General features: G+C 35.2%; 2 protein-coding genes across 2 annotated transcripts; both read right to left on the bottom strand.

Annotated features, from left to right (window-relative positions):
- Positions 1–223: 223 nt before the first annotated feature.
- On the bottom strand, positions 224–5,465 carry LOC132056026 (protein argonaute 4B-like). The gene is made up of 22 exons (XM_059448066.1): positions 5,221–5,465; positions 4,938–5,143; positions 4,616–4,834; positions 4,397–4,533; positions 4,209–4,306; positions 4,039–4,133; positions 3,781–3,946; positions 3,577–3,693; positions 3,387–3,494; positions 3,230–3,292; positions 3,047–3,160; positions 2,791–2,956; positions 2,596–2,708; positions 2,386–2,523; positions 2,158–2,288; positions 1,923–1,988; positions 1,775–1,835; positions 1,581–1,692; positions 1,419–1,492; positions 1,143–1,237; positions 1,028–1,059; positions 224–909 (listed from the first exon to the last, which is right to left on the bottom strand). The coding sequence occupies exons 1-22, from the start codon at positions 5,458–5,460 to the stop codon at positions 791–793; spliced, it is 2,670 nt and encodes an 889-aa protein (XP_059304049.1). The 5' UTR covers positions 5,461–5,465; the 3' UTR covers positions 224–790.
- Positions 5,466–6,680: 1,215 nt separating this feature from the next.
- Positions 6,681–11,754, bottom strand: LOC132056025 (uncharacterized). The gene is made up of 5 exons (XM_059448065.1): positions 11,267–11,754; positions 8,592–8,628; positions 8,257–8,493; positions 8,048–8,095; positions 6,681–7,419 (listed from the first exon to the last, which is right to left on the bottom strand). Exons 1-5 carry the CDS (start codon positions 11,566–11,568, stop codon positions 6,928–6,930), a joined length of 1,116 nt encoding a protein of 371 aa, XP_059304048.1. The 5' UTR covers positions 11,569–11,754; the 3' UTR covers positions 6,681–6,927.
- Positions 11,755–14,371: the final 2,617 nt, after the last annotated feature.

Raw genomic sequence — 14,371 nt, 5'->3', positions numbered from 1 at the left:
ACTCCCACTCAATTTGTTTAGTGGAGTAGTTGATTATGTTTAATTTTGTTATTTGCTGAGAAATAAGTGAGATGATATTTGACTTTTATAAAGTTTATGTATAAAGTAGTAAAGGATTTATACTATTTAAAATGTACTAGAACTTTCTATAGGAAAATTGTTTGATATCCAAAAAATGAGGATAACCATGGGTGGAGGTGGGGCTAGTATCTTATCATAAGAAAATCTTATACGAGATTGGGTTATAGTCAATCACGTCGAAGAGCGGACATAAAGTAAATTAGCCATGACTAACAGATAAAAAATATATTCACATTTTTTTGTATATTTTCATTGACGTCAAATCAATGATTATAGTATGTGCCATTCACATTTATTTATATCACTTAATCATAGTTAATTACTTCATTTTTTTCATTCTATATCTTAATTTAACTGAGCTCGAAATTTAAGAATATTAGAAATACTTGTATAACAACCAAATTAGCTTTCAAGTGGAGCAAATAACAAAAAAGGTAAAATGGAAAGCATCACCGTTTATGCTTCGCATGAAAATACAAGAAAAGTTAGTTGGTCATTGCCTTAAAGGTCTTCTTCTAAGAAGGCTTGCAGTAAATAAATAGTGGTCCTACTTGCATACTAATGTAGCAATAAGCCCATCCCGAGGTGTAATTTGTTCACAAAATCAGAAGGTCTTCTATGTAATCCCAGTTCCTTTTAGACTTGCCTAATTGTTATACATTTTAATATAAAGAAAACTGCACGTTTGAGCAGATTATGGTGCTGAATCTCAGCAGAAGAACATTGTATTGCAAACATTTTTGTGCAATTTTGGCAGCTGAGGCCCCTCAGTCTTCATAATTTCTAACATCTGAGCCGAAGCCAAACGAGCATAACGAATCGGAGCCACTGCAAAGACCAAAAGATGACAACTTAGTTGGCCAATTACTTCCTATTATGGGGATATATAATAAGAGAATAAGCAACCTATTTTAATCAGGCCACTGTATTGAGAACTAGTCCATACCTTCATATATAGAACTGGTGCATCTCTGAGACCTAAAATGTTAGCCAAAATAAAAACAATTAGAGGAGTTAAAAAAAAAGAGGGTAAAATCCAGGCATAACCACGGGGAACTTACACATAGCATAAACAATGGACTAGTTCCTGCACATTATCGGACGAGAAGCCAATCTCATCCAACAGAACAAAGTAGTGAATTGGCCTGCTAGTCCCCTGCATTATGTTTGGCACATTATATAGTGAATTCGGGAAGAAGATAAACAAAAGATTTCCTGAGAGGACTATGCATGTCAGTGCTAACACAAAGTTATGTTGAATTTTACTGAAAATTTCATATAACAGATAATTTTGTTGCTTCAGATTTTTTGTCAAAAATGGCTAATATAATACTCACAACTCTTGCTGCATGTGCACACATGTAGAAGTTATTATACAGAGGGTGACAAATTTTAGTATCGACGACTGTGCCTGCCAATAGAAAGTAGAGTTTAACAACGTATATATTTAATGCTATACTGGTGTTTTTACTAGTAGTTGTAGGCATTTGAAAGCTCACCAGGAGGAATATTGTCACTGGAATTAGCTTGGAACAACTTATTGTGGTGTCTTCTTTGTGCAACAATCAGAGTGAATTTAGGAGACCAAGTCTCATCCAGGAACTTACAGGCCTATACTTGTCATAAAGAGGAATAAGAATCTCGAGCAACAGAATCTATATATGCCTTGATCAAAAGACTTAACAGAACAAACCTTAATAATTTCCTCCATTTCGCTGATAATTTGCTTGAATTGAGATTCATTTAAACCATGTCTGAAAAGAAAATTTTACATTAGCAAATCCTTTTCCAAGTCTATGAGGTTCAGATATGTAGAGTAACATCAATTAAAGATTTTGCACCTGAATATAATGATCTGTTCAGGCCTCCTGTTCCCGGAGCTAGCATAAAAATCCATCAGCAGCTCCCTAATACAAACAAAAAAATATGTAGCCTGAGAAGCTTTGGACGACCTAAACCAAACTCCCGATATGAATCCCAACTATCATCCTCCATGTACTTTATGCTTTTTAGTCCAGGCAAACCAGACAGGACATTAAATGAAGGGTTCGAGAAGGTGCAGGAAAGAACCGACACCTGATTATGCCTGTGTCCTCGCTATCTGAAACTGGTCTAAAGAGTGAGTGTATAGTCTCAGTCTTTGGTGGTTGGGTGCAAATAGATGCTCTATAGCAAGAAATCATCGGCCACTGTCTAGAACCGACCACCTAATGCACAAATATAGGGAGATTACTATCAAATTACAGTAAACTTGAGTGTGCAAATTATCTTGTAAAACTAGATTATTACAAGAATAGGACTTACTGCAGCAACGGAGGGTAAATCTGACCGTGAAGACGGGGCATGTGTAACACCCATTGCTAAGATCATTGTAGGAACTTTAGAAACCAAGGGAATAGTCTGTGAAAGTTCAGCTGATAACATAGAATTCAGACCACCAACCTGCATGAAAAACAAAGATTAGAATTTTTACAAGCTATCAACATATGTAAATTAGCGGATTGCGTCCCTTACTTTTGCATTAATTTTTAAGATAACACTAGCAAGATAAGTTTCATCAGCTCTGTTCTTTGCAATGCACTGGTTACGAATTCCGAAGTTCATTAGGCACCTTTTCTTCCATGGACCTAAGATATCAAAATCATATTTGAGTCATAAAAATACCAATAAAGTGAGAATAGTATATCTGACTGGATATATTTCTACAACCATATAAGTTAGAGAACTTCTTAGGAAGAAAGCAGAAAAGGAATCGAGGAGGATCCTTGGGAAATTTCGACAGTATTTGTTCAAACATCTTCTTCACTCGAACAGAACCCAGTTTCTTCTTATGCTTAGCATTCTCTTCGAACACAAATTCCGGGGGACGAATGTTCTGCAACATAGACAAATTTTTATGTTATTCGGTGAATAACTAAGAAAGTTTTGCATGTATCAAATGTCTGTGAGAAGTCATTCATATCACCATTCCCTTTGTTGCACCCAATTTCGTCATTCCAATGCAGAAAGCACGTACATCATAACCAGTAGAGAAGTTCACCACAGCCCAAAATTCAATGCCTTTTGGCTCTACAAATATCTGCACGAGAGGTTAATGATGTCCTCTTCAATCAGAACATTAACATTTAGATAAAATTCTGTGCATCACCTTGTCATTAAAGCTCCAGCGCGAAAATCTTGGAGCGAGATCTTGCTTGTTTCCCACTCTCAACTGAAAATTGAGTCAATTATGAACTATCTGATGTCAAGCTATAAATAAATAATAATTTTGAAAAAGGAGATTAGATGTCACAATAAGATACTACCTGTGGAGGAGATAGAATTCTTCCTCCTACTTCAGTAAAACATTTATTAATTGAGATTCCAAAAGTGCCCAGCATGGGGTCTGTGTCATAGTTGTTGGCTTTAAGTTCCTATCAGGTCAGGAAAAATGTTTCAGCATTGTGTAACCTAATTCTGAAAATATGGTCAGTCAAAAAAAGTTGGTGAAGCTACCTCATTTAAATGTTTCATGAGTTCCATCGGCTTTTGGCTGGACTTGTTCACTAATAAGGATCTTTGGTGTACCGATAATTCTTTTTTGTATCGTTGTAACGAAACCAATGAACAGAGCTAATGAAATATTCAAGATATTACATGATTTTTCCCTCTCCAAAAATTGGAATAACAAGAAAAACGGAAGCAAATAAAAGCTACCACCTCAACAGGAATGAACTGGGGATGGAGCTGACTCCCCACATTGATGCATGGCAAGTTTGATGAATAACTGAGTCCTATTCCGAGTCTCCTCACAAAATAATCATAAACAGTCACCTCAACAGTCTGGACATTATGATTATCGGATCCCCTCAGTTGCAGAAGAAACCTGTTCAATAAACAGCATAATGGCAAGAGAAACAAATTATAGGATATTGAAGATAAACAAATAAAGCAACAAATTAGAAGCTGAGAGCTTACTTCTCCTCTTTACATCGCCTGTTGCTAAGTCCAGTGATTTTGTGTTCTCTATTGGAGTGTGATAGCTTAATTCTGAGATTTTTCAATATATTTGCCTGCAGTGGTAGAAACTAGAAAATTACACAAACAGTTTCAGCAAATCCAAGAGAGATGTTGAAAGCTGAGGCGACCTTAGTCCAGTCAATTTTGAAGGGGTTATCCACATTTTGGTTGGCCATTAGAAAGTTAACTAGTGGACCTGGCTGTACAATTGCTGTAGTAGATACATCTGTCCAGGTAAGGCTAAAAGCATCACTAAAATCGCTACAAATGGTTAGAAATGAACTTCAAGGACCCAAAGAGAAGTGCATTAGCTTACCAAGATTAAAAAATAATCCACCTTGAACAGATTGGAAACTTGAATGGAAACCTCGGCATCCAAGGATACCACCAGTCAAGTCCATGAAGTTTTTCATCTCATTTGGGAAGTACGATTGGCAGAGCAGAAGGCAATTCCTGTCAAGGACAAAAAGGGGAAAAGAAAGTCAAGATTGATTTGAGATGGCCAGAAATAGCATTTTGATGGATTAGTATGCACCTTTTTGCATTAGAGTGTTGCAAAATGGTGTCTAATGCAAACAGAACTTCATTATTTCCCGATTTTACTCCACGCGGCCCATCAAGCATGGACTGAAAGGGGATGTCGGATACAAACTTTATCTGGACTTTGAACGTTTTGTATCGGGATATGATCTTCTGCCTCTTTTGATCACCTTCATTTGATTCTCCATTGCTGAGGTTACCATCTGTCTTGCTCCTAAAATGCAAAAAGAAAATAAAGAGCCTTAGAGAAAGAAATGATTCTACATGAAATATTACACATTTTACGATCGAATGAGATGCTTAAAGCCTTTATGTACCTTTTTGATGTTGCAGAATCAAGAACGACTGTGAAATCTTGCTTGTTCTGCGGCAGAGGACTAGTTGTGAATAAGCGTTGTTGCCCATCAGAAGCAAATGCTTGTCCTCCTAACTCAGGGCTGTATATCTCCCAGAGTTTATGAATCACTTTTCTAATTAAGTTGCTCCTAGTGACGGGGTCCCCATTTTCATAGTAGACGTTAACCTTTCATGAATTAAAGAAGTCATATTTAGCTCTGCAAATTTCCATGTACTAATCAAACCAAGAGAAAATGAACTTACACTGTATGAATAGAGTTGGCTTATGCCGCCTTGAAAGCATACTCTAAAATAATTTGTCAGCAGAGGTATCTTCTTTCCCTTAACCCCTGGACGAGGTCCGTTCATCTGGTTAAAATTTGGCCTCAATCTCTCCCTAACTGATCCACATCCTTTCCGCAGTTCAACTTTCATGGGAACCACACCTGGGGGAATTTCTTGGGGAGGTGGTGGCAAGTTTGGCAATAACTCCATGGACGCCATTGACTGCTTCCTAAATTGTATAGAATACAGCTATATCATCTTATGAAAGCATAAAAGAAATGAACAAACTAAATGACGAACTAGACCGTGTCGATGCATAATCCAATTACAAGTTTCAGACTATCTAGATTGCCAAACTTCCTGTTTCATCAGATCAATTAAATGGAAATAATTGAAAGAAGAATACAAGAACCAAACAAGCCTGTTATATTCATTTGGTTCTCATATTAGCTATGACAACCACAGTATGCTCTTCTATCATAGTGAAAAAAGAACATTACCTTGAGAAGATCACAAGCTTTTTATGTAACATGAGAACAATAAGGAAATGATGTTTCAAAAACTTAATGATTTGGTGAATGTGTTCTTCATATATAGGAGAACATACACTTAATGAGATTAACACACATGGCAAAAAAGGAAGAGCTTCTAGTACAAAAGGGTAGAAGGTACAGAGATTCACCCTTATCTGAATTGTCCATGAGTATTGATGTTCTAGCCCCTTTTCCAGCAAAGACGTACTGTAGAAATTCTGGGCAGTTTCACATGTTTGATACACTTCCAAAAGGTAACATATCATTTGAACATTATTTCATGTGCAGAGTCCTAGTTTCATGTGCAGAGTCCGAGTCCTTATTTCTGCACATCAGTCGTGCAATATTCCAAAAAGCAGTAAGGCAAACTTTTTACCGTACTTGAAGCTTTCCCAGTCTTTCCAGCAAGGTGTTGGGATGCATGGTGTCTCCAAGGCTGCAATACCCTCCTCTCCAATACACACCTCAATTCCCAACTTCTCTCTCCTTCTCTTTTCTTTTTTTGACAACGGTGGTGTCCATATAAGCTTGAGCATACCTAGACTATTTCATCAAGGTACCTGATCCTTTCCAATAACACAAATACCGGATAACTCGTACTATAATTATGTTTTTCCTTTGGGTAAATGATCTTTGACCAACACAACGTAATTAGCTCCATAAGTTACTTCTCTAAGTTGCCCAACTAGGTAGTTGTAACTTGTAAGTTAAAACGCAATATTATGCAAAGGCTTACAATTGAGAATTTCTTGTTACTATGTAGGGACAAAAACTTAAAACACCAGCAAACATGAAGATATACTGCTAATATATTCATCAAAATAAGAGAAGAATCTATTTCTTTTTTTTTTTTTTTGGGGGGGGGGGGGGGTAGGGGTGGAGGGTGTGAGTGAGCTCTTTGAAATATCCACACAAAAGAACCAAATGGATGCCGCTTAATCAACTCAGAACTATAATGAGATGTCAAACTATATATCTCATTTGTTCTTTTCACAATAGAAAGAAGCACAAAGGAAAAAACAGATATGCTCTGCTGAACATTAACTAAAACACACTTGATAACCATAAATTAATTGTTAACTTGTTGAACTAATATACTCCCCCACAATTGACTTGAAACGTGATCATGAAATTTACAATATCATTGACAAGATCAACCAGCTCTTATTCTATCTAGCCAGTCCACGCTTTTTCGCGCTTTTTCCATATTCTGGTCAATGCTTCTTCGAGGCTTCTCAAAAAATTCCACGCTCCTCCTAGACCTCTCTGATTGATCAAAAGACATCCTTAACTTCGAAATCTTATCATCATTGGCAAACTTGTACTCGTAGTTTTTCAGTTTTTCCGGCTTGTCAGTGCTTTTTCTTGGTTTCTCTCTTCGGTCAGTGCTTTTCCTTGGACCTTCAAAACAGTCTGTGCTCTTTCGTGATTGTTCAGGCCTGTCTATACTTTTTCTTGATAAGTTTCTCTGAGAAAGTGGTTTCTCAACTGTAGATACAAATTTCTTCAGATGTCTAATGTATTCGGGGTATAACTCTAAGTCACAATGTGTTCCCCCTTTGAGCCATAATGGTTCATATTTTTCCTGGCATAGCTCCCATAGTTGTTTGCCATGGGAGCAGTCAACAACTTCATCAGAAGTGCCCTGCACAACATGAAAAGACTCATGTAAAGACTGTAAAAGTTAATTACATTAGATGACCATAGAAATAAAGCTATTTAATAACACCATGCAAAGAAGGGAAAAAATAGGACAATCGAATGACATGAGCTTGAATAGAGTAGAATGGATAAAGAGGATTCATAAAGCTAATCCCAAATAGTTGGGGACTGCGGCCTAGTTAATTAATTGATTGCACTGCTCAACTTTAAACACATTTCACTTCTTAAGAAATATAGCCTGTTAACTATCTATTCTTCCCTCCTGGTGGACGGTTTTGGTGGAGTTGAAGAATAGAAACCATTTCACGTAACTCCATTAATGTACTGACCTGACTGTCCATTTATTGTTTCCTGTTAAATCCTTCTTGTTTCCTTCTTGAATGTGTTAATCATGGTCGCTCAGGCACAGTTGCTCTGAGAGCTAAACAAGATATTCCTATTAAACTACCATAATGTCCCACAGCACAGAGCCTCGCCATGCATGTTTTGCATTATCTATCAATAATTTGCCAGTTAATTAATTCAAGAAACTCATTTATTGCTACCACGGAAGGACACACAATTGACTAACTATACAAAACTGGTGAGTACATGATGAGATTTATACTTACATGAATGATCAGGACAGGACACTTAACCAATGGGATCTTGTCAATATTCTGCACAGCAAGAAAAATAAAACCAAGTTCAATGATGGATTTTCAACACATACTACTTTTATAACAAATAACAAACACAAAAGAATTAACCAGGCACACGAAGGTGAATCTTATAGTTTTAATATGAAAGAGTTGACTAGATCAATTGACAGCTATTTTACCTTATAGATGTCAAACCAATACGATCGTTTGACAGGATACATGACCCTTAAGCCTGACAGGATTGGACTATGCAAAATAACTGCTCTAAGTCGAGGCAAACGAGCAGCAAGGTCCGCGGTGGGACCACTTCCAACAGATTGGCCATAAAGGATAATTTCTTCCTGCTTTGCACCATAGCTCTCTTCAAGACACTTGTATGCAGCTTCAATATCTGCGTATGTGTTCTGCTCACTTGGCTGCATAAAGCATTCAGAAATCAAATTCGATTCATGCTCTTGAGCACTTAATGCAGAGACTACCTTTGGTATTCCAGAAAAATTCTATTGCCAATTACCTTGCCAGATGACTGTCCATAGCCAGAGTAGTCATACCTGCGTCATTGAAAACACAAAACAAAGAATTCATAAGATGATATATATCTAAGTTATCTTCCAATTAATCATTAGATCAAAGAAGAGAACGATTAGTCTTATTGACTTGTGCTAGATCCTAAGGAACTCAGACGGAATACATGCCAGATCCTTGAACTGGCAAATGTACCAGTAAAAGAAGGAGCTATATTGAGTTCATAATCATGAACTAGCCAGATGGATCGAGCATCTCGGCTATCTCTAAGTTGTACTTACTAAAATTGGTAGAAACTAGAACTAACATTAGCTGACCACTATCAATAAAGGCTATTTCTTTTTAAAAGATGACACAAGATTAACTAAGTTAACTTTACAGAACCCAAAATAATGCGAAAATGTTAGGAAATTATACCCAATGGGGCATGCTTGTAGGGGGCACATACTGAGATTCCACCAAATATTTTGTGGTGGTCACGAGAGGGGCCTTTTTTCAAAAGAAATGTAGGTCAACATACCCCATTCTGTCAAATGAAATCTCCTGGGACAGAAATTGAATTTTCAAGAGTTCTGTAAAGCTATAATGAGCAGAACAAAAAGAGGGAAGTTTGCTAGTTCCAATACAAGCTTGTTTTCATACATTATCAAACTTTCTTGATGACCTTTAGTAGGGATTACAAGGCCAAGCAATCAATCTATACTGTCCCCCTCATCTCTCAATTGAAGTACTCAAACCAAGCAATACAGAATCCATTTTACTGCAGCAATACCAAGGCTGAAAAGGAAAGCTTATCATCAAACTTAATCAGTCCTTGCTTCTCTCCCAGTCACATATCCCTATTTACGCACATGTTGAATCATAAACTCCTCTTCTAAGCTATGAAAATAAAATTAAAAAAATTGAAACGGACAAATATATATTTTCATAGCTTAGAAAATAAGATTGACTATAGAAAATCTGGAGAGGTTCTCAACTTCTGCAGACTCACAACTAGCAAACAAAAACCACCAAGGAATCCCATTGTTTCTGAACTTATGTTTCTTCTGTTAAAATTAATCAACAACATGTCCAGCTGAGTTCCTAGTCAAACAAATCCTGCTGTTGTCAAAAAAAGAAATCAATTCGAGTAAGGACAACGTTAAAGTGGATAAGTCAAGACATTACTCTGAGGAAGAAAAGGACATTTATCTGCCCAACTTAGTACTATAGGAAAGTTCTTTTCCTTTTAAGTTCATGAAGATTCAGCATATATGTCTGAATATTAAAAATTAATTCACTACGCAGGATCCCTGACAACTATACAACAACAACAACATACCCAGTGTAATCCCAGAAGTGGGGTCAGCGGAGGGTAGAGTGTATGCAGGCCTTATCCCTACCTCGAGAGGTAGAGAGGCTGTTTCCATCAAATTAATATGATATCATTCTTTACCTTTAAGCATTATCTTTATCCCACGTCAAAGAAATCTTGGCTGTATCGTCATACACTTTAATTAAAGGCTTTACAAACTACAACTGCCACCCATATCCAACTCCTGAATTGTTCAGAAAACAGAATGGAACTCCAGATATATATATATTTCAACCTTTAATGTAGTTGAAGGCCATGTAGCTTCTTAGTTCTAAAGATAGTGATTTCACCACGTCTAGCTGCTTATTCACATACATTATACTGGTATATTGGAATGACTTCATAAATGACCTTAAATCCAGTACATGAGATATCAGCCATCAGATTCAGCCGCCATTTTCTTAACGCCTTCTTTGCATTTAAGGAAGATGGTATTTCTCGCATTTTTCCTTTTCTTAGATCCTTTAAATGAAGGAATTTGATGTCAATTTCTATCTTTAACTTTATTTCACTAGGTTATTCAATTAGCAGTTTAGCTCCAACACTTTGCTCTTTCAAAGTCGTTTAAGTGTCCCCTTAGCAAAAGCCAGCTTGGTTACCATCCTGGACTGGAAGTTCTTAGATCTGATACCATCACAAGCACAAAATCCAGAAGAGTCAAACAAATCACCTTTAAGATAATAGATTTTACATAGATGACTGGGAAAACGGGAAAAGAAAAGGCATTTGCTACATGACAGTAAATAATAGGGACTATATATAGAAAACTCAAAGAACCATTTAGGGTCAAATTTATTAATTTATTTTTATAAGGATTTAGGGTCAATCTTAATATGTATCATATTTTTAAAGCATGAGATCACACAGACAAAAGATTCAATTAAAAAATCAAGTCTTCAAAGTTTGACCAATCCCCAACAGCCTATAATTCACATCACTCGAGCTGATAAGACTAAAGTCCTCAAAACAGATGATAAGAAGGGGTATGGTAAACACTGGTTTGATTGCAGAATTAAATCTGAAAACTGCCCTTACCATTACAACAGACAAAAGGTGCAATCTTGATGTTGCCCAGAGGGCCAATTATAAGACAAAAGACCAACTTTTAATGAGAATTGCTCATTTTACTGTAGCATTCTCTCTTCAGAGAATAAAGAGCCACGAAACTGTACAACTTCAGAGTTAACAACTATCAAAAAAACACAAAAAGGGGGAAATTTAGCTTAATTTTCTTGCAACTTTAGGCAACTGAAACTACCCAAAATCCAAATTTCAAGAAGAGAAAGAGAGACATAAGAGAATAATAGTACCCCATAAGATTGACTTTAAGGTGGATGCTAAGCTGGATAAAAAGCTCATACATCTGTCCAATATCAGCAGCATTTCCATGAGAATAAAGCAAAGTAGAAGTAGCCATAGGATACCGAATATAAAGAGCAACAATCTCAGTTCCCCTTCTAGTAGGCAGTTTCAAAACATCAACGTTTTCACGGTGAGGAAAAGTATCAAGCAGTAACAAACCAGTAATTTGGTCAGTAACAACCCTGTATGACGGTGGATTTGGTGGAAAAAAAGCTAACTTCGCCGCCATTGACGACGTTACCCCACCCATTATGTGGTTATATTTGCAAATGAAAATGGTGTAGAAGTGAGTATGTGTTAAATGGAGTTAAAGAGAAAAAGAAAAGAAAGCAGCTTTGCTGTAGAAGATGGTAATGTGTTTGGGGGAGTGGGGGGGTCCTTTTTTGCAGAGAGATAAAATTATGAGAAAAGTGAAGGGGGGATGACCCAGCTGTGATGTTTACTATTCATGACACTATGACCACATGTGCATGCTTTACTTTTTAAGACTAGTACTCACTAATTTTGAACTATACTAATGCTTAGTTTTCTGCTTATACTGTGTTTGATTATAATAATGGGTGATTATCACTGGAAAGAATGTGTGCCAACTTGGAGTTGAAAGTGTTTTCTTCTTTATGTTTGTATATTACTCCTCTTTTGGATTTTTGCTGGGGGTAAACAGAAAATGTAACGGCTAATCCTTCTTGTCGACTTACTTACACCGAGAAATTAAATCTAAGGTTACTAGTATCTCTTTTTTTTTTTTTTTTTTTTTTTTTTATTTCCATCCAATATACGGTACCCGCATTGGAGCCCAACTAATCCGGACTCATGCCAGGTAGTTCCACTTTAGGGGTAATGCACTCCCTAACAATGGTGATTTCGTGCCCAAAGGGGCTCGAACTCGAAACTTTAGTTAAGGATAGAGTAGTATCAGCCAATACACTACAATCATTGTTGGTGTTACTAGTATCTCATTAAATAAATTTTTCCTACTAATTTTTTTGTGGGTTTAGGCTATATAACGTTAAAATATTTTTTACAACACCAAGTTATTTTTATCTATTATAAAAGGTAATCTATCTTATTTTTAAAATTACAAATTTTATATTTTTAAAACATAAATTATAAATACGATGACTTACAACAATATACTCAGTGTAATTTCATAAATATGATGACTTGATACTATAGTGTGAAAATTGTTTACATTACAATAGTATACTATACCTCAAAATTCTTCTTTTTTCTTTTGTATATCCATTCCATCTTGCCTACAAACAACTAAAGGAAACAGGAGAAAAAGAAATGCATATCCTTCTCTCAAGTTTTTTATCAAAAACATATTATGTATTTTTCTCCAAAATATATAGAATGGATAAAATGATAAATTAAGAGATTAAGGCTCAAAAATTTGCACTAATTTGAAGTTTCCAAAGTTGGTTATTATAAAGAACAACGATCACACTTACTCCAGTTTTTGAATTCTGGAAGAATAAATGGCGGTTTATATTTCTCAATTTTGGCTCAAAAGTTCCAATGGCGTTTTGTGTGACTTTTTAAAGTCAATAAAAAGAAAAGATTAAAGCAAAAAGTTATGAAGAAACTGACTTTTCTTGCTGAATGAAGATTCTCATTTTATTTATTTTTAATTAATAGGAGAACGGCATTACTCCTACTGTGTTATTATGCAATTATATTTATTAAAAGAAAACATTTTCTCAGTGAATAGTTTAGTTGATTACCTGGAATGACCGACATGAATAATTAGTTGTCAATAAAACTTGATGTAGTACTCCTAAATGCTATAAATAAAAAAGGGATAAGGCACCGTTACCCCCCTGAACTATACCCGAATTTGCTACGACACACCTTACCTTTCCCAGGGTCCTATTACCCCCTAAACTTATTTAAACGAATAATTACCCCCTAAACGCCGACGCCACTCTCATATGGGAGAGTGACATACACTCTCCTGCACATGTGTATTTATTTGTTTTCTTCTTTTTTTTTTAATTTTTTAAAGTTTTTACGTGTCAATTTTTTTTAAAAATAAAAATAAAAAAGCTGAATTTTCATTAAAAAAAAATGAGTTTTAAAACCCGTCTTTTTTTTTAATTTGAAAATTTGATTTTTTTTAAACCCATTTTAAAAAAAAAAAAACAACTAAAAACATGGATTAAAAAACTGAATTTTCTTTTAAAAAAAGGATTTTTAAAACCCTTTAAAAAAAAATTGAAATTTTGTTTTTTTTTTTTAAAACCCGTTTTTGAAAAAAAAAAAAAAACTGAAAAATGATTTTTTTTTTAAATATGGAAAAATGGATTTGTTAAAAATATGGAAAACTTGATTATTTTTTTAAAATGTCTTAAAAAATCTTGATTTTCATGATTTCATTTTCTTAGGACACTTTTATTTTTCAAATAAAATCCGGAAAAGTGTTTTTCTTGCTAAAATGTGAAAAAAACTGAATTTTTATAAAATTTTGAAAAAATTAATTATTTTCTTAACATGTGGAAAACCCGTTTTTTAAAACTAAATGTGGAAGACTAGATTTATTTTCAAAAATTTAAGAAAATGCAGATTTTTAAGAAAAAAAATTAAGTTTTCCCTTTTTTTATGTTTCTCACTCTCTCAAAGAGAGTGAAACACACTCTCTTTGCCACATCAGCATTTAGGGGGGTAATTATTCCGTTTTAAATAAGTTTAGGGGGGTAATAGGGCCATGGGAAAGGTAAGGTGTGTCGAAAGAAATTTCGGGTATAGTTCAGGGGGTAATGGTGCCTTATCCCATTAAAAAAAGAATATTAATAGTAATATTGGTCAAAACAGAAAAGGGTGAGACTATTTGACGGAAACTTTATGATAATTTCTTTCATTGGATTCTTATAGTGGATTAGTAATGATGCTTAAACACATGTCTTCACTTTCAACCTTCCTCTTTTTCTTGACTTGATTACTTATGGTGGCTAATCGTCAAAATTTGTGTTACAGAAAGAAAAAAAAAAGTAAAATTGATGGGAATTACACTTTTGGTCCCGCACTTATCTAGTAAATATTTATTTTGCTAT

Source organism: Lycium ferocissimum, chromosome 5 (genome assembly GCF_029784015.1).
Source record: "Lycium ferocissimum isolate CSIRO_LF1 chromosome 5, AGI_CSIRO_Lferr_CH_V1, whole genome shotgun sequence".
In the NCBI taxonomy this organism is placed as follows: domain Eukaryota; kingdom Viridiplantae; phylum Streptophyta; class Magnoliopsida; order Solanales; family Solanaceae; genus Lycium; species Lycium ferocissimum.
This window is presented reverse-complemented; position numbering and strand designations above follow the sequence as displayed.